The sequence below is a fragment of the Ovis aries genome, chromosome 3 (genome assembly GCF_016772045.2).
Source record: "Ovis aries strain OAR_USU_Benz2616 breed Rambouillet chromosome 3, ARS-UI_Ramb_v3.0, whole genome shotgun sequence".
NCBI classification, from domain to species: Eukaryota; Metazoa; Chordata; class Mammalia; order Artiodactyla; family Bovidae; genus Ovis; species Ovis aries.
The window spans coordinates 169,860,618-169,881,474 of record NC_056056.1 but is presented as its reverse complement, the minus strand read 5'-3'; the positions used below and the strand labels follow the sequence as shown (position 1 = coordinate 169,881,474).

The window sequence follows — 20,857 nt, the reverse complement described above, 5'->3', positions numbered from 1 at the left end:
AATCATCCCCACTAGATGAAAATCTCTAGCCAGTGGCCCTGAGCCTTGGGAATGGCCTGGCTGCCAAAGGTAGATGTTCAATATCCTTTCCTTCCTTTCTCCCAAGTGTTGCTATGGAAAAGATTTGGAAACCCAAAGGACACTTTACCTGAAATAGCAAAACCACTAAATCCTACAGCAAGCACCAGAAAGGAGATAGCCATCCCTTTGGTATGGGAAAAGCCAACCACAAGGAGCAAGGTTGCCTCCATGCCAAAACCTGTGAATGGAAACAGCAGGGGAAAATGTCATTTTCGTGTCAGTCAGCCCAAATTCATGAATTCATCACAAAGAATCTATTTTCATGGACCCAAGCTTTTAGAACACATATTCTGGCGCAATATTTACAATCTTATAGGGATATTTCTTGACTATACGACTTTGCTAACATTACCCAGGTGTTCTGTGAGCTTTTCAACAATTTCCTGGTGTGCCTTAAACACTGTATAGTCCCAGGAGGTACAATGATGCCCATGGGATGAGGAATGTTTATTATCAGTTGCTCATGGGTAGTTCCCCCTGCCATTTCTAAGACCGTCAGTGATTCTCCATTGATTACACCAGTGATGGTCTTTCATAGAAAATGAAACAAAAGTAAAATAGTATTATTATTGCCAAAAGTGATTAGAAAGCAGTAGTGAATATCTGAAACATAAAGCAGAGCCTCACCACCTGTAAAGCATAAGGCAAAATTCTTCCTTTTCAGAAGTTTGCCAAGCCTTCAGGCCTCTTTATAATGCCATGAGATATTTGCACATAAAATACAGTGGGACAGAAGGACTTTTTGCTCCTTTCATTCAAGATAAGTGAATCCAGCACAATAAAAAAGGGTAAGGAAATGATGAAGATCCTTCTCACCAACACACAAAAACACATACATGTTCAGTTGATAGCAGATAGAAAGATGATATAAGTACTGTTTCCAGGGACAGGAAGTACCCTGGGAGGCAGAAGACAGTGAAATGATGCTTGAGACCGTCTGCTGATTCCAGACGTCGCTACACGATTGTCCTTTGAGTTAGCTCAGAGATAACAGGCCCAAATCAAGTCTCTGTCCCCTATATTCACTCCAAAACATACAAAAAGCCACCACCACACTCTTTCTTCTCTCAGTTAATCTATCTGCCTGTGTTTAGAACCCAGACTTTATCAGGGTTCAGATTCCTGCTGGGTTCAGATTCTATCTCAAAATCACTAATGGTGTGATCTTGGACAAGCACTTCATCTCTTAGAGTCCTCATTCCTCCCTGCCAAAAGCTCATAATACAACCTTGGAGCATTGGAAGATTAAATGAAATTGGGTATACAAGGTGTTGAGCAAGATCGCCAGCCATGGGCATTACTCAACAAATGGTAATTGGATATTCAAAGCAGAAATCTCAGAATGAACTTGGACTTTTTTCTCTTCTTCAGTGTTCAGATAAGAATCCATGACATTGGCCTTAGAAATATCTGCTTTTCCTTCCCCTACCACTGTCTTAGTTCTGGACGCCACTACCTCTCCCCTGGACAACTTCAAAAACCTCTTTATTGATCTTCCTATCTCTTTTTCCTCTGATCCATTCTCTGGATCACTATTTTTATAAGCTACAAATCTGATCAGTTGCCCCTTTACTTAAAACACTTGTCAGTGGTTCCGTACTAAGTGCCTATAATAAATTCCTCCTGCTGTCCCGGGTTCATTTTCTGTCACTCTTACCCCCTTGCTCACCATCCGAAGCCCGTGGAAAGCCCTCTACTGTTGCACACGTCTCTCCACCGTTTCCTGATCACAACACTGTTTTGTGCCACACTGTACTTCCACAGACTGTTCCTTCACCTGCAGTGCTCCTCTCGCATCACTTACTTCTCATTTCTGGAGAAACCCTACTATTCTTTAAAGTCCAGTTCAAATATTGCTTTCCTTAGGAAGCTGACAGCCCTGCCACTCACCACCAGTGAAGCTGACATCCCCTTCTTCTTAATCATTTCATAGAACTTTTCAGCATTGCCCTGTAGTTTTTCATTTGTGTTTCTGCCTTCCCCCACAAAACTGTGATATTATCCAGGGAAGGTACCATGGATATAGTACAGGGCCTGGCAGGTAGGTAGTGGGAACTTGATAATTAATGCAAAGGAAAGAAAGGAAAATCAAGATTAAGTTGAAATACAAGCCAAGGCACTTTTTTGTAAACCTTAATAAGTTGCTTACCTTTCTGAATCCATTCTTCAAAACTGTTCTAGAACTAGGGCAAGCACCAACGATTGTTTTAGGTGGTCATCTAAAGAGAACCAGTGAAATTATGGGCACAGAGGTGCTTTTTAAACTGTGAGCTTCACAGACTCACTGATAGAGAGAATAAATTAATGCTTGCCAGTGGGAGGATGGAGAGAGGGAGCAGCAGTATAGGGGTAGGGGAGTGGAAGGTACAAACTACTGGGTGTGAGACAGGCTCAAGGATGTGTTGCACAACACAAAGAATATAGTCACTATTTTGTAACAAGTCTAAATGGAACAACAGCCTCAAAAATTGTATTTAAAAGTTTTTAAATTTTAATTAATCAATATTTTTTTAAACTGTGGACTTTATACCATTACTGGGCATCCATGTCCCATCACCTCATGGCAAATAAATGGGGAAACAATGGAAACAGCGACAGACTTAATTTCCTAAGGCTCCAAAATCACTGCATATGGTAACTGCAGCCATGGAATTTTGCTCCTTGGAAGAAAAGCTATGACAAACCTAGACAGCATATTAAAAAGCAGAGACATTAATTTGCTGACAAAGGACTGTCTAGCCTAAGCTCTGATTTTTCCAGTAGTCATGTATGGATGTAAAAGTTGGATCATAAAGAAATCTAAGTACCAAAGAACAGTTGCTTTTGAACTACCGGAGTCCCTTGGACAGCAAGATCAAGTCAGTCAAGCCTAAAGGAAATCAGTCCTGAAGATTCATTAGAAGGACTGATGCTGAAGCTGAAGCTCCAATACCTGGCCACCTGATGCAAAGAACTGACTCCCTAGAAAAGACCCTGATGCTAGGAAAGATTGAAGGCAGAAGAAGGGGACGACAGAAGATGAGATGGTTGGATGGCATCACTGACTTGATGGACATGAGTTTGAGCAAGCTCCAGGAGTTGGTGATGGACAGGGAAGACTGGAGTGCTGCAGTCCATGGGGTCACTAAGAGTCAGACACAGCTGAGCAACTGAAATGAACCGTGCATCCACGCTCAGTTGCTTCAGCTGTGTCCGACTGTTTGTGACCCCATGGACAGCAGCCCCCCAGGCTCCTTTGTCCATGGGATTTTCTCAGCAAGAATACTAGAGTGGGTTGCCACTTCTCCCTCCAGGGGATCTTCCTGAGCCAGGGATCAAACCAGTGTCTTTTGCATCTCCTGCATTGGCAGGTTATTTTCCCCTGTATATAGTTCAAATTGTGGAAACAAAATTAATAACAAGTAGTAATGCTATAAGGGCTTCCCAGGTGGCTCAGTGGTAAAGAATCCATCTGCTGATGCAGGAGAAGTGGGTTCAGTCCTGGAGTCAGGAAGATCCCCTGGAGAAGGAAATGGCAACCCACTCTAGTATTCTTGCCTGGAAGATTCCATGGACAGAGGAGCCTGGCAGGCTATAGTCTAGGGAGTAGCAAAGAGTTGGACATGACTGAGCACACACATACACACACACACACACACCATTGTATACTAATTATTTGTGTTTTGGAACTGGCCTGTCTTATACAACAAGGTACATGGCTCAAACTTCCCTTATCTTAACACTATCAAAAAAGTGGAACCAGAAAGTTAATTCCCCCAAAAGAATTAGAATAAAGACATTGTGTGAAGAAAACCTATAAATGATACATTGATTCATCAATAAGGAAAAAAAAAAAGATGTTTGCCAAATAGTAGACTTTCAAAGAAAGAAAAATCATTTAAGAGCATAAGTGACTCCTATTTATAGTGAAAATGCTAGGACTGTACGTTTCAGGAGCTGAAGGATAAAATTTAAACTTTATGGGTAATCAAGAGATCCTAGGAAGTGAAACTATTCCAAGCTGACAAGAACTAGAATTGAAAGGTCTGAGGAATTTTTTCATTTCATATTAAAACAACCTGAAGTTCACATAGGCAACCAATTCAGCCAGACTAGGATTTTTTTACCTCAGTCACACTTTCCATCTTCTATGTTGTTGTTCAGACACTCAGTCATGTCCGACTCTTTGAGACCCCATGAACAGCAGCACGCCAGGCTTCCCTGTCATATATTTTTTAAAAATATCTCTTTTTTGACCACATGACCAAAATAGTACCCCACATCTTAGTGCCCCAACCAGGGATTGAACCCAGGCCCTTGTCAGTGAGAGCACAGAGTTCTAACCGCTGGAGCACCAAGGGATTCCCAAGTTGTCATATCTCAGGTTGCACAAGCACAGGCTGAATGACCACTAGGCATGGTCACACACCACTAGGTGTGATGGACTTAGGGGCCTTTAAGAGCCTTCTCAGTGCTTAGACATAACCTCAAAAATATGGCTTGCAATTCAGTTTCATCTCATTCTACAAAAGCTGCTTAAGCCACCTATGAAATCCACAGTACCTCCACAGTTCATGATTTTTCTGACAGCAGTTGTGGTCAAAATTTTTCTGCTTCTTAAATAATCAGCCAATTGTCCTCCAATAGGCACAATGATCGTCATAACCATGTGCGGGACTGCTGACAAGAGACCCACCTGGAATGAAAAGAAACAGTGAGCTGTTTTTAGCTACTTCTGAGAGATGTACTTCTTTAACACCCTCACCATCTCCACTGAGCCCCTCACCCTCACCACCAAATTTAATCATCTAATTATACGGGACTGAAACAGGCCTGAATTTTGTAATGAATAAACAATGAGTGAGTGAGCAACTTTAAGAATAGACCTACTCGTCTCCTCTACCAGATAGGAAGCTCCTGGAGATGGGTTGGTCTATTAAAATCGTTCACAGAGGCCCCACTACCCAGTGGGTGTTTAACTACCTGGCACACGGCAGTTAGACTCTTGGCACAGGGTGAGTGCTCCCTGATGGCAGCCACTACTGGTTGAGCTAGCTCTTCCACAGTCACTTCTGACAGTACCTGTAGCTATGCAGACTTCTACCTCTACTAGGCCTCTGTTCTTTATCCTGTGGGAAGGAGACTTAATATTTTCGGGATGACAGCTTGTGTTTTACCATCCACACTCTTCCTACCTGAAACACAGGCAACCTAATCGCAATGGTCGGGGACATTGTAAAAGGTTCTTTTTAAACCATAAAGTACTGGTCATTAGTACTTGACCAGTACTTTAGTACATTAGTACAGCTATGACTGTGACCTGCAAAATGAGCTTTAAGGTTCTTACTGCTCCTCCCTGAATAATTTATAGGAAAAAAAAACACCTCGCACCCTTAAATCTTTTGATCCTTGCCCAATATGCAGTTCTTGAGTCAGCGTCAGAAACACTTTGAGAATGGTGAGAACATAAATCTTTAAAAGCAGCTTAATACAGCTCTGATCCTTACTAAGAAGAAATTAAATAGCTATGTATTTGTGCATAGAATGCATAACTTGTCTGGCCTCCAGGGTATTAGGTGTCACAGAACTATTATGAATTTTGATCAGTAATGTAATTATTTTATCAAGTAAAGATTTTCGCAGTAGAAGTAAGAGATTTAAAGTTCAAGAATCTGTATATCTACCTTACTTATTGCAAATCCAAAGACCTCTTCAAAGTAAGCAGGCTGACTTATTAACAGCAAATAAAATGTCCAGCTTCTGCAAAAATTGGCCACAATGATTGCATACACTGGCAATGACGTGAAAAATCTTTTCCATGGTGTATTAAATTTCTAGAAAGTGAAAATACAGTGAGATTTTTAGTGAATATACTGATAGATTATTTTTCTGATGAGGCCAACACAATCACTGAAAGAAATACTCATAAAAAAGAGGGAAGTCTTCATCTCTCCGTCTCTACTTACACTGAGACTAACCAAGTTGGCTCCTTCTCCTATACTTGTCTCTATATAGGTCCTCTCCTCCTGAGATATTGTTGGGTGAGCTGCTGGACACTCATAGGCTTGCAACAGCCAAAACACGTACCAAATAATCCCCAAAATACCTGCAATTGAAAAACAAAAAGCTTGATGACATCGTCTCATTTTCTTCCACCTCTAAATTTGTCAAATTTCAAAGTATTTTCAAATGGCACTATATTCAGCTAGGAGAAAGCATTTGGTTGGTTTTTCCTGTCATTATTTTATTAGCTGGTATTTAAAGAAAGATTATGTTCTGCTCATTAAGAAATTTAACTTTTATATACACATTAAGTGAACCATCGTTAGACAAGTATTCCATTTACGCGATAAACTTGTCTTAGTGATCCCTATTTTCACACAGTAAACTCTTAAGCCAACCCCATTAGATAGTCAAATGCCATATCTATCAGTTACCCAGGTGTGCGTGTGTACTCAGTCACTTCAGTCCTGTCCATCTCTTCATGACCCTGTGGATTGTAGCCCACCAGGCTCCTCTGTCCATGGGATTCTCCAGGCAAGAATATTGAAGTGGGTTGCCATTCCCTCCTCCAGGGGATCTTCCCGACCCAGGGATCAGACCTGCATTTCCTGCATCTCCTGTATTGGCAGGGAATTCTTCACCACCGAGCCACCCAGGAAGCCCAGTTACCCATGGGAATTCATGGAATCAAATCACTCACCATAAATATAAAAGACAGAGGCCCATCCAATGTACTGGACCAACACCCCAGCCAGCGGCATGGCAATCACTGCTCCTGCATAGGAACCTAGGACAAGAAAAGTTGAAGGAAACTCACCAGTCATCAGGCAAGCCCATCCAACCCATTTAGAGTTCAGCAGTCAACCTGAAGACCAATCACACTGAGTGGGAATTAGGATGCCTCTGTGCAGAGGAGCTGGCCAACTCCCACCGTGCCTAAAAAGAGGCCTCCAAGAGAGAAAGGTCTCCAGGATACCCTTTAACTTCATCCAGATGCCATGGAAGGATTAGACAGAGATGGCTCAGGCACCTCAATTTGGAATTACAGGAAAATGGAATGAAAAAAATGAGAAAAAATGTGACAGAACTCTGAAAAATTCAACCAGGCACAACATTGGGTGCTGAAGACAGAAAGTGAAGGAACAGGGACTTCCCTGGTGGTCCAGTGGTTAAGATTCCGTGCTTCCATTGCACGGGGCATGGGTTCAATCCCGGGCCAGGAAATTAACATCCCACGTGCTCGGAGTACAGCCAATAAGTAAATAAATAGCCAGAACATTAAAAAGAAAGAAAGTGAAGGCTTTTATGTATCTATCTCTCAGGGTTCACAATTCAGAAGGATTATCACCTATATCTTTATTTAAAAAATTTTTCTTCTCCCAGTTTTATTGAGATATAATTATATTGATGTATAATTCACCTAGGTCTTTAAATAAGGAACTTCAAACTATGAAAGGATCATGCTTTTTAGTGTCTCAATTTTGTTTTTAATGCCAGAAAACTGTTAAATTTCAAGATGGCAGGAGGACCAGGATAGCTACTGTCTTCATCCGCCTCCTAAATGGGTACATTTTTTAGTTTCTTACTTTGAAATACCCAACCTTGTAAATAGTTACCTGTGTATGGATGTTTATCTTGTCTAGACAAGATAACAAGGGCTAGAGGCAGTGACCTCACCTTCACTATCTCCTGCAGCTCTGTGATATCTGGTGGAGAGACACGAGCCCCGTGAACTCCCAATAAATATTAACTGAATCAAAAAAATTACTATATGAAATTTCCTCTGGGTATGAGTGGAAAAAATTCTTGCTTCAGCACAAGTGAGCAGCAAAAGGAAATGCTGTATCCCATAACCCAGTGCTAAGGAAGATCTTCAGGAAATGGAAGCTTAGAGAGCTTCCAGACAAAGAAATTAAATCCCATCTTTCCAAGTTGGGCCAAGCTGGCTATGAAAGGCCTGACCTGGAATCCCGGATCTGAACATCAGGACCCCTGAGGAAGTCTCTCAATTCCTCCAAATCATTTTTTTTTCAGATGGAAGTGAAATCTCTGTCTTACCAGGTTGTTTTGAGGAGCAAATAAGTTATTACATGAAGGTGCTCTAATTAAGTGTTACGTAAACACCAACGGAGAAGGCAATGGCAACCCACTCTAGTACTCTTGCCGGGGAGGTCCCATGGATGGAGGAGCCTGGTAGACTGCAGTCCACGGGATCGCTAGGAGTCAGACACGACTTCACTTTCACTTTCATGTGTTGGAGAAGGAAATGGCAACCCACTCCAGTATTCTTGCCTGGAGAATCCCAGGGACGGGAGAGCCGGGTGGGCTGCCGTCTATGGGGTCGCACAGAGTCAGACACGACTGAAGCAACTTAGCAGTAGCAAACACCAACTAATATAGTGGTTATCACATCTGCTTTATACACAGAAGGTCCTGGGTTCAAGTCCCAATGGAACCAAGCCAAGAGGGCTGCTGTTTAGAGCTTCCCAGGTGGCGCTAGTAGTAAAAGAATCTGCCTGCAGTGCAAGAGACCTGGGTTTGATCCCTGGATCAAGAAGATCCCTTGGAGAAGGAAATGGCAACCACTCCTGTATTCTTGCCTGGAGAACCCCACAGACAGAGGAGCCTGGTGAGTTACAGTCCATGGGGTCACAAAGAGTCAGACACGACTGAGGAACTAACACTTTCACTTTCAAACACCAACTGGGCTTCCCTGGTGACTCAGATGGTAAAGAGTCAGCCTGCAATGCGGGAGGCCTGGGTTCGATCCCTGGGTCAGGAAGATCCCCTGGAAAAAGGAATGACAATCCACACCAGTATTCTTGCCTGGAGAATTCCATGGATAGAGAAGCCTGGTGGGCTACAGTCTATGGGGTTGCAAAGAGTCAGACATGACTGAGGGACTAACACTTTCACTTTCACACATCAACTATTAATGCTGCTATTGTGTACAGAATGATAGAGCACTTTTAATTTTTTTAAACTTAGACTTCCTCAGACTGATAAGGCAAAGGTTCCAGGACATATCGTCTATAAAGAAGAGCTACAGATCTGATTCCTATGTGGGTGTGGAGAAGGTGGTCTCCTTTCCTGGAGCAAATACCCTGGGAGTGGGAGGTGGGAGCTCCAGTTTAGATGATGCAAATAGGGAGGGTCAGGGGATAACCATCTATTTAACTTACATGCAGAGTACATCATGAGAAATGCTGGGCTGGAGGAAGCACAAGCTGGAATCAAGATTGCTGGAAGAATTATCAATAACCTCAGATATGCAGATGATACCACCCATGGCAGAAAGTGAAGAGGAACTAAAAGCCTCTTGATAAAAGTGAAAGAGGAGAGTGAAAAAGTTGGCTTAAAGCTCAACATTCAGAAAACGAAGATCATGGCATCTAGTCCCATCACTTCATGGCAAATAGATGGGGAAATAGTGGAAACAGTGGCTGACTTTATTTTTGGGGGCTCCAAAATCACTGCAGATGGTGATTGCAGCCATGAAATTAAAAGACCCTTACTCCTTGGAAGGAAAGTTATGACCAACCTAGATAGCATATTGAAAAGCAGAGACATTACTTTGCCAATAAAGATCCATCTAGTCAAGGCTATGGTTTTTCCAGTGGTCATGTATGGATGTGAGAGTTGGACTATAAATAAAGCTGAAGAATTGATGCTTTTGAACTGTGGTGTTGGAGAAGACTCTTGAGAGTCCCATGGACTGCAAAGAGATCCAACCAGTCCATCCTAAAGGAGATCGGTCCTGGGTGTTTATTGGAAGGACTGATGTTGAAGCTGAAACTCCAATATTTTGGCCAGCTGATGCAAAGAGCTGACTCATTGGAAAAGACCCTGATGCTGTTTGGAAAGATTGAGGGCAGGAGGAGAAGGGGATGACAGAGGATGAGATGGTTGGATGGCATCACAACTTGATGGACATGGGTTGGGTAGACTTTGTTGATGGACAGGGAGGCCTGGTGTGCTGCAGTTCATGGGGTTGCAAACAGTCGGACACGACTGGCGACTGAACTGAATTGAATATAAGATGCACTGAATGCTTTCTGTGTGATTTCTAGTATTGTGATGAGTACTCTGGACTGCTGATTTTATTTAACCTTTTTTTTCAACCTTGTAACATGGGTGCTAGTGTCATCCCCATTTTACAAGAATGCTTGGGATGGGAGGTAAATTTCCTGAGGTCACATGGGTATGAGTGACCAGAATCTAGGTCTGCAGGAATCCAAAACCTTTAACCTTAACTGTTTAATAATTCAGTCCTGCTTCTTCCATTCAACAATAGCCAATAATTACTCATAGCAAGAAGCATTCTTCCATTGAGGAAATTTTACAGTTTGAAATTGTCCTTTCCTGTCTTTTAGACAACTCTTCCTCATCCTTCCAATTGTGGCTGAATGTAATCTCCTATCACACCCATAGGTCCTGAGCATACCCCAATAGGGCTCTCCACCCATATTGCCTTAACTGTACCTTGATCCCTCTGTGTGGTCAACACAGAGAAAGAGAAGGATGCTTATTGAATGGCATAGACAGAGAGGAGTAGCTGAAGTGGGGATGACAGAGTCCCCAGTTCTGTCCTCACTTTCCATGAAAATTTGTATCTTTTTTCCCCCCTCCCTGAGCATCAGTCTCCTCTACTATAAAACAGTGGAGTTAGAAAAAGAATTAAGATTTGTGGCTATCAGAGGCAGGAGTTGGTTGAGGGGAAATCATATGAAGGCAATCAAAAAGTACAAATTGCCAGGTATAAGTAAGTACTAGGGGTGTATCATACAACATAATAAAGATAACTAAACTGATATATGTTATAAATGAAAGTTGGTAAGACAGTAAATCCTAAGAGTTATCATCACAAGGAAAAAAGATTGTTTGCCTATTTCTTTGATGTTGTATCTGTGTGAGATGATGACATTCACTAAACCTATTGCGACAAATATTTCATGATGTATGTAAGTCAAATAATTATATTGAACACCTGAAATGTAAACAGTGCTGTATGTCTCTTCCATCTCAATAAAACTAGGGGAAAACAAAACCAAAAAGCTATGTCTTTGAATAAAGTCAGTTTTATTTCTTAAAAAATTAAAGTTAATTTAAAAAATGAAGCAATGAGTGTGACTAGATGTTTTCTAAAGACTCTTCCAACTGCAATATTTTTTAAGTGTAAGAATCATTTATCCCCAAGCATGGGTTTACTTCTAATGACATTTTTTCTGTGCTCTTCTTTGAAACCAAGGCCACACCTTAGCTGGGAAATGCAATAAAGCCTATGACCTTGATCAGGTAACTTTCCTTGAGCATCAAATCATTTCTTAAATTAGCCATTTTAGGGCTATAAAAACACTAAGAATGGGGAGTGGCTGCTAGTTGTTCTTGTTTGCTGGCAAATCAAAATAAAAGGCCTTATAAGTAAATCATCTGAAGAAAACAGGTCAAGGTCAACTGGGGCAGAATCTTACATTCTTCTAGAGTTGGTATAAGATCAGTAGGGGAGGTGGAGTTGATCTTGAACTACAAGCAAGGGACAAAAATGGTTCCCAAGGATGGGGGAGATTAAAGATGTAAAGGCATCTCAGCTGTGCATGCATTTCCAAATGAGACACAAAATAGGCACATGGGTGAATGTTTCACACCAAACTCCCTGGGATTCTTTATTACTACTATTGCTGCTACTACTACTGCTGCTGCTAGCACTATTACTACTTGTGCAAGTAAAGAAGAGAAAGTCAAAGTGTTAGTCACCCAATTGTGTTCAACTCTTTGTGACCCCATGAACTGTAGCCCACCATGCTCCTCTGTCCATGGAATTCTCCAGGCAAGAATACTAGAGTGGGTTGCCATTTCCTTCTCCAGGGGGTTTTTCCAACCCAGGAATCAAACCCAGGTCCCTGCATTGCAAGCAGATTCTTTAATATCTGAGCTATCAGGGAAGTCCCAAAGAAGGAGAGGGAAAAATAAATAAATATATTCAGAGAAGTAAAGCTTCCTCCTTAGCTAAAATGTACAGGTTAGCTTGTGTTAGGAAAGATATGCTAGCTTGAAAAACTAAGCAGACCTCAATTCTGATCCGAATTCTGTGTGAGCCCATTGTTAACTTTTGTGGCCTAAGTCGTTTTTGTCTTCCTGGGCCTCTTCCCCATTAAAAAAAAAAAATTTGCAAATATTGGTGGCAGCACATGCTGTTCTTGTTCAAATATTGATGGGTACCTAGCAGAGTCTTCTGAACACTGATTACTCTCAGAGACTCACAGAGGGGCCAGTCTCAGCATGGCTTCAAATGAGGCAACCTTAGCAAGGTGAAATTTGGAGACCCAGGAGTTAAAGTCACATCAGTACTTAAGGACTATTAATTTGCTTTTGGGTAAAATGGATCATGTCCTTTTCATTTTTTTTTTTCTGGAAGATAATAGCAAAAGTTGATTAAATGGTCTCTATGACAAATCACTGCAGATGGTGACTGCAGCCGTGAAATTAAAAGACACTCGTTCCTTGGAAGAAAAGCTATGACCAACCTAGACAGCATATTAAAAGGCAGAGACGTTACTTTACCAGCAAAGGTCTGTCTAGTCAAAGGTATGGCTTTTCCAGTGGTCATGTATGGATGTGAAGGTTGGACTATAAGAAAAGCTGAGCACAAAAATATTGATGCTTTTGAACTGTGGTGTTGGAGGAGACTCTTGAGAATCCCTTGGACTGCAAGGAGATCCAACCAGTCCATCCTAAAGGCAATCAGTCCTGAATATTCATTGGAAGGACTGATGCTGAAGCTGAAACTCCAATACTTTGGCCACCTGATGGGAAGAGCTGACTCATTTGAAAAGACCCTGATGCTGGGAAAGATTGAAGGTGGGAGGAAAAGGAGATGACAGAGGATGAGATGGTTGGATGGCATCACCGATGTGATGGACATAAGTTTGAGTAGGCTCCGGATGTTGGTGATGGGAGGACACGGACAGGGAGGCCTGGTATGCTGCAGTCTATGGGATTGCAGAGTTGGACATGACTGAGCGACTGAACTGAACTGATAACAGTGTGTACAAAGTAGTGTGAGGAAAGCTTTGAATCAAGAATCCAATGTTCTAGCTCCTGCTCCATTCTTTGGTAGCTATGTGATCTTGAGCAAGTCACTGGACTTCTATTTTAGTTCAAGGAAATGAGATTTAAAATTTTAGTTTTAATTTCTCCATTTGTAAAAAGAAGAGGACTGGGGCCTTACCTATTCTATATCTTCTACTTTCAACTTTGGGAAATATTTGTTGGCTAATCCTACAACAACTTCCAATGACTATTTTCTTACTTTTCTCTATTAAAGATGTTAGCAAAGGTGGGCACTGGCTTTCCCAGCTTTCTCTGCAGTTAGTAAAGCCTATGACACAGTTAGGACCAAGCAAATAAAACTGGAAGCCTGCTAGGGGGATTGGGAAAGCTTTTCTTTCCTGATGAAAAGAATAGAAGTGGTTAGGACAGCCATCCCCTCTTCTTTCTGCCTTTAGTGTGGACTTCATGCCTGGAATTGTGGTAGTCATTTTGTGAACACGAGGAATGTGCATGAATGCAAAAAGTTATCACTCTAAGGACAGCGGGGTAGAAAGTCAGAACATGCACAGGCCCTGGATAGATCACAGGCCAGTTACAGGCAGAATCAACACTAGCCACCAACCATTCGCCTTTGGACTTCTGTTATGTGAAAAAATTATTTCTATTTAGCAAGGTCTTCATCTAAAGCCAAAGGCATTCCTATATGAAACTTGCTGTTATTCCAATACACTCACCACAAAAGGAGGTTGTAGCCAGTCTGCTTCTCTCCAAAGGTGGTGCCCACTTACTCCACATCCCGTGACACGCTGGGTATGTCACACCCTGGCAAAACAGTTGAAAATGGATGATTTGACTTGACTCCAGTTTCTTTTTGTGTTTAAAACTTGGACTTTGCCTCTTTGACACTACAATATAAAAGCCCAACTTACAGAAACTAAATAACATGTGTCAGCTATTTTGACTCACAGTAGAGATGCTAAAATTCAAATACCAGTTCAAAGGTAAGCAAGGTGGATAATAGGGAAGGGGGTCTTCATATTTCTTATTATTATTTAATATCAGTATGGAAATGGATTTCCACAATCAGCTGATCCATCCTGTCATTTAAAGATATGGAACCTGAGGCTGACAGCCATTAAGTGACTAGATTCTAGTCTTCAGGGCTGCTGATATCATGTTCTTTCTACTGTGTTAGTATTTTCCAAAGTGTGGTATATGTCCCTTCAGTGGGATAAGAATTGGATTTAAAGTACTAAAACAACCTATATTTTTTATTATCATTGTTACTTATACATTCTAATGTGCTTTAGAAAAATATAACTAGCACATTAAACCCATGATATCAAAAATATTGTTGCTTATGATGAGGTTCTTTTATTTTGTTTTGTTTTTAAGTAAATTGACCAGGAAAAAACCATAGGCAAGTAACAGTATGAATCATAGTGTGACTATGACAAATGTGACAACGGTTAGAGGTGAATGACTGAGTTTGGGAAACATTTCTCTACATCAGGTGGTAGTAAATAATGGCCTGATGTGGCCCACCATCTGTTTTTGTCCAGCCCTCAAGCAAAGAATGGTTTTTAAATTTTTAAGGGACCAGAAAAAAATTTTTTTAAAGAAGTGCATTTCCTGGCATGTAAAAATCATATGAAATAAAAAATAACAGTGTCCAAAAAGTTTCACTGGAAAGTAGCCATGCCTACACATTTATATATCTCTGATGCTTTTGTAAACAATGGCAGAGTTGAGAAGTTGCAACAGACCACAGTGAGGCCAGAAGAGTACAAAATATTTACCTTCTGGTTGTATATTATGCTACCCACTTCATCAAGCTAAATCTCTGTGGAAGACTACACCCCTGGAAATTTACAGGTTTATTAATAAATCCATTTAAATTGTTTTAGTGGAAAGAGCCTTAGTTATGTGAACTGAAGCCTTTGGGCTTCAGTTTCAAAATTTATTAAACAGAAGTGGTTGGATTAAATTACCTCTAAGATCACTCTTGGCTCATCTGAAATTCTGCACTCTGTGCAATGATCCTTCATTGTGTATAAATTTGGAATCACACATGGAATTTTAATTAAAGTATTCATAATTATAATCATAACCAGAAAGTTCAGATAGCCAGATAAGGTGGGAGATAGGAAAACTGATAAAGGAGGTTTTCTTCAAAAATTAAAATTTCTAAAGGATCATGCTGTCTCCAATAATATCAAAATTTGTTAAGAAAAGAGTCTCTTACCTCCACTAAACCTTGCAAAATCCTGACACACATGACGCAGCCGTAATGCGCTCTGGCTGCAGATGGAATCAACATGTTCAAGGTCGATGTTAAGAAGATAGCAGCCCCGAAGACCCTGAGGGACCAAAACACTGTGTTACTGGGCAGGCCCACCATGGACGTGGCACAGTAGTCAAACATCAGGAACAAATCTACCAGTTCATGGAAGATCACTGCATAAACCAATAGAGAAGCAGATGCGTTAGGGTCTGGGGTGTGCCATGCTAGGCTGTCAGGCTGCTTTGATTCCCAAGTCCCAGTCCTTAGGCCAATAATAGGAAGGTTGGGGGCAGCACAGGGGTGTTCTGCCTAGATAAGATCCAGAAGCTTGAGATTGACCTGCATGAAGTAAACTTACTGGAGACCCACCATTCTTCTAGATTCTACCCGAATGATCCATTCTGACTGCTACCTCATGACTTCTGCACATTTGGGTTGTATCTCCTGCTTCCCAGTTCCATCCTCATGTTAGCAGATGGGGATGCCAACTATCTGAGAAGCCTGCTGTGTCCTGAGACCAGCCAAGCACAGGACAGGTTGGGTACCTGTCTCAGCCCCACAGCTTTCTGCCAAGTACTGTATGTCTCCTCTTTGCTTGGACAGGAGTGTCCCAGGAAAAGAGAGCAGGCATCATTTTATTTCTTTCTCACACATGCTAATGATGCTTCATATCTTTTATATTCTGGGAAATATTATTATGTGTTATTTCTTTTTAGGGCAGAAGTGTGAATAGTGACTTCAAAGACCATAGGAACCAGGATTTTATCACTTTGTAAGAAGAATACCACAGGCAAGTGACAATAAATAAAGGACACAAATAAGATAAGAACATAAGTAAAATATGAGCCATGCTCATAGAAATGATTTTACATATGGATATGACTTTCAGACTTTTTTTCTTGATCCATATAACAAAATAAAATTTATATTGCAATCCAACACACACTTATAACACACAGATGTAACCAAAACAATTTCCAAAATACAATTCTAAAATGTGCAATGAGCTAAGATATTTTCTATTCTATTTGATTATCTTTCCTTTTATTTCTCTCTCTTTTTAGAAAAGTAGATATTGGTAAATCACTATTGATTTTATTACCATCTAATGAGTTCTGTTTTAGAGTTTGAAAAATACTGCTTCATAAAATATACACTTCACAAAATCCATATACGTTAAGTCAATTACAATCAGAAATGACCTGGAAATAATTAGTACTCTCCTAGTACACTTCTTTTCTAGTACATATACATATTACACATCTCCCAAGTGGCCATCATATTTTGCTTGAATATTTTTAGTAACAGAGAACTACTGCTCCTTGAGGCAGCTCATTTTTTCTTGGACCTACTTTTATTTGCTCAAACACTTCCTATAGAATCGCAAGGGTATGAAAGACATCTTACAGTCTAGAGACAAGCCCCTCCTATCTCACATGACAAAACCAGTATAGTACAGGATAATATCAACATAGTAAACAGCATCACAGAATGTCACTGGTCAAAGGGAACTCAGACACAATCTAATCCATGTTTCATTTCACAGATGAGGAAATGGCGGTCCAGGGAAAAAGAGGAACTCAGTAGAGGTTACCAAGTGAGTTACCTAGGGTCCAGAAACTGTTGCTCCAGACTCAGATACAGTTGATTTTTTTTTAACTACATAATCAGTTAAAGAATTGCAAGATAGATTAAACAAAAAAGTAAACAAAAAGAGATTAAGAACAGGATCATGTAAGATCAATGTCTGTGAATCATATCTTTAGGAATGACTTCTATCTATCATTCTGCACCCCTAAACTGAGAGCCAGTTGTGAATTGATAAAAGCATACAAAGCCACATTATGATCTATGTAGCACTCACGTTAAATCAATTTATCTTACCTGTTCGCAGCAAATTTATTTGAAATGAAACCACCTGGAATTTGTGTCACAATATAACCCCAGAAAAAAGATCCATGGATAAGGCCCACTGTCTCTGGATCCCAGTTAAATTGTGCTGTCTGGAAATGAGAAATCAGATACACTTGGTTTGTAAGAAAACACTTGCCTGTCATCATTCTCTGATGATCCTATATAATAACCCTACAAAGTCTTTCTTTCCCTCCTTTAAATTCAGCAAATATCTTTTAAATTTTTTAATTTGTATTGGGATATAGCAGATTAACAACGCTGTGATAGTTTCAGGTGAACAGTGAAGGGATATTCTGCAAATATTGATGGGGGGCCTCAATGACAGCAGGGACACAGCAAAGTCCTTGTTGTCACTGAGCCTAACTTCTAGCGAGAGAAAGGAGAGACTATGAACAAGTTAAAAAAAGATGATGAAGGCTAAGAAGAAAATAAAACAACTTGTAAAGAAAACAAAAGGTAAATTCTAGGTTTATTGGGTTATTTAGGTACCAGTTTAGTCAGACACTAAGGGAATGACAGTCATGCCTCTCTTTTCTTTATAAAGATAATAAAACCTACTTACCCGTAGGATGTCTGGGGATAAATGCCATGAGTATTTCTAGTAGCTTATTCCTCTGCCTAGAGATTTTGCATTTAACGCATTAGTGTAATGCCTGGAGCACAGTGTAGACTCAGCACATGTTAGCAGCTATTGTTGTCGTTATGATGATGACAGTGGCAACAAAACACCCTTACACGACTCCCAAACCGCTGGAGCCTTTCCTCACTCTCTTTCCCAGCAAAGTAACTCAGCCTTTTCAGATTTCTCACAAATCTCCCCCCTCTGAGAAAGCTCCTCAGCTGCCCTCAATTGAAGTGGTCATTTTTCCTAGGCCTTGGCCCACAGACCTCTGTTCTTGCAGTCATGGCACCCACCCTGTTCTCAAACTAGCCTGTCACATGTCCATTTCCCACATGAGGTGGCAGGTGACTCTAAGGTGGCAGCTGTGTCCTTTTGACTTTATAACCTCTGTACCTAAAACAAGTGTCTACAACATAGAAGATGCAAGTAAATATTTGCCAAATTAATGAAGGGCTTTGTAAAGCATTGATATCAAAATCCAAGATGTTCCTGTTATGGAGTAAGAGTTCTTAATTATCAACATAGTACCTTTTATGAATTTTCATCACATTTTGTTTTCCTGTCACAAATTGTCATGTACTTATTTGCTCATTTATTCAATATGCACCGTGTGCTTCCTGTGTGCCAGGTCAGGTGATAGTATAAACACAAACTCAAGTGTTACCTTTGCCTTCTAGGAGATCACAGTGCAGGTAATATTGGCTTATGCTCTGCACTGTAGTTCCCATTTTGTAGACTAGGAAGTTGAAGCTCAAGAATAAAATGAACCTAACCATCATTCATTCAAATCAGTTCACCAAATTTTTATTTTATGATACTAAGTGCCACACATTGTACTAGATACTGGGCATATAGCAGTGAACAACAACAGTAATTGTTGTTTTCACAAAGATATCAGTGGGGATGGCAGGAAGTACATACAGGTGTTTACTGTGTTAGATGGTAATCAGTGAGGAAGAAAGAAATATGAACAGAGAAGGGGACAGAAAATGTTGGGCAGGAGTGAAGTAGGGAGATATTTTACACAGAGTGGTCAGGGAAGCTTTCACTGAAGAAATGATTTCTGAGTGAACTCCTAAAGGAAGAAAGGGAGCAAGTGATGCTTTTCCTTATCAGAAGAAATTGCTTTCTAGACAAAGAAATAGCAAGTGCAAAGGCCCTGAGATAAGGATGTGTCTTGTGTGTTAGAGGAACAGCCAGATGTCAGAGGAACTGGAGGGTGATGGATGAGGAAGAGAATAACAGGCATTAAAACAGGAGAAATTCAAGTGATGAAGGGCCTTCTAAGTCACCATAAGGACCTTAACTTTTACTCAAAGAGAGATGGAAGCACTGAGCCAAAGAAGGACATGATTTTAAGTCACTTTCCATGTATTTCCTCTTTACAATACCTAGAGTTAATTACGTCATTTTCTATAGAAGAGGAAATTGAGATTAATTTACTTGCCCCAAGTCATAGAACCAGTTGTAAAGAAAGCCAAGACCAAGACCTCTTACCAAAAATCTATATTCTTTCCATTGCTGTGGAGACTTGACTTTCTCACTAAGAAGTAGAGACTAGACTTCCTTGCCTTGAGTCACAGAATGCCCCCACGAAACCAAAGATCCAAGACAGAGGGATCCACTTTATTCAACAACTAACTGTTAATCACATAGTCCCTTGCTCATGTCTTTCCCTCTGACAGAATGGTGCTTCTTTCCATTTGGTCAAAGTTACCTGAAGAAAAGTACTTGTCCCTGCCAAGAACTGACTTTCACTATCATTGAGTCCATGAGAATCATAATGGTCCTGTGTATGAATTCTTATAATAAGCCAGGTGCTATGTCATAGATAGTATTAGGCTGAAAAAATGGTCCCCAAAGATACATGCACAAAACCCCCAGAATCTATAGATGGTGTCTTATTTGAGAAAAGGGTTTTGCTGATGTGATAAAATCAAGGATCTCAAGGTGAGTTTTTCTGGATTATCTAACTGAGCCCTAAATGTGATGACAAGTGTCCTTGTAAGAGAAAGGCAGGGAGAGACATGAGACATAGAGGAAAGAAGGCCATGTGAAGATGGAGGCAGAGACTGGAGTGATGCTGCTACAAGCCAAGGGATGCTCGGAGCCGCCAAAGCTGGAAAAGGCAAAGACAGATTCTCCCTTGGAGCCTTTGGAGGGAGTGTGGCTCCCTCCGAAGTTGACTTGATTCCTGGCCTCCCAGACTATGAGAGACTAAGTTCCCATTGTTTTTAAGCCTCATGTTCATGGCCATCTGTTACAGCAGCTTTAGGAAAGTAATAGAGGTGTTTAATATACTGGTACCAGATTATCTCATTTGATCTGCAACCAGGCCTTTTATTCCCATTTCACAATACAGCAATGAGACTTAGTAAAGAGTTTCTAGAAATGCCAGTTCCAACCTCCCTGCTCACATTTCCTTCTAAGAGGATTCTCCTCCTCCCCTCAGTGCCAAGGGCCTCTCCCCTGTGACTGTGGATGGACACCTGAATAGAGGGAGCCAACGTATAGGCTAGACTCAGCCTACCTGTCTGTCTCTCTCTCTTCTTTCTTTCTTTCTCTCTCTAATCTGAATCCAGAGATTCTGGTTAGACAATACTGCACACTCGAAACAAGTTCCATCGGAGTCAGGGCCAGGTAAGTCAGCTCCCCAGCAAGGGAACGGCTTGAGGAACTTTGGCTTTGGAGAGCAGTGAGATACCATGGAAAAGAAAAAACAAAATAAAACAGTCCATGGAGAGACCTGAGAGAATGGAGCCGACTCAGAGAGAAGTAGATGCAAGACCCTGAAAGGCCAGCAAGTTGGAGAGTAAGCTGAGGATTTCCTAGTTCCCGTGAGGTCTGGCTCCACTCTGCCCCTCCTGACTCCTTATCCTCCCCACAGTGCGGTACAGCCTGGATCTCAGTCCCACCTCAGGCTG

The 20,857-nt window shown here is 41.0% G+C and overlaps 1 protein-coding gene across 1 annotated transcript in view; it reads right to left on the bottom strand.

The window, feature by feature from the left end:
* The window catches only part of SLC17A8 (solute carrier family 17 member 8), a 41,008-nt gene that overhangs the window by 9,472 nt on the left and 10,679 nt on the right, over window positions 1–20,857 (bottom strand). Inside the window, exons 3-10 of the mRNA XM_004006651.6 lie at window positions 17,282–17,400; window positions 15,359–15,473; window positions 13,848–13,935; window positions 6,764–6,850; window positions 6,027–6,166; window positions 5,745–5,894; window positions 4,624–4,756; window positions 149–259 (exon numbers count right to left, since the gene is read on the bottom strand). Coding sequence (XP_004006700.2) covers window positions 149–259; window positions 4,624–4,756; window positions 5,745–5,894; window positions 6,027–6,166; window positions 6,764–6,850; window positions 13,848–13,935; window positions 15,359–15,473; window positions 17,282–17,400 — 943 coding nt within the window. The remainder of the gene's footprint in view (window positions 1–148; window positions 260–4,623; window positions 4,757–5,744; window positions 5,895–6,026; window positions 6,167–6,763; window positions 6,851–13,847; window positions 13,936–15,358; window positions 15,474–17,281; window positions 17,401–20,857) is intronic.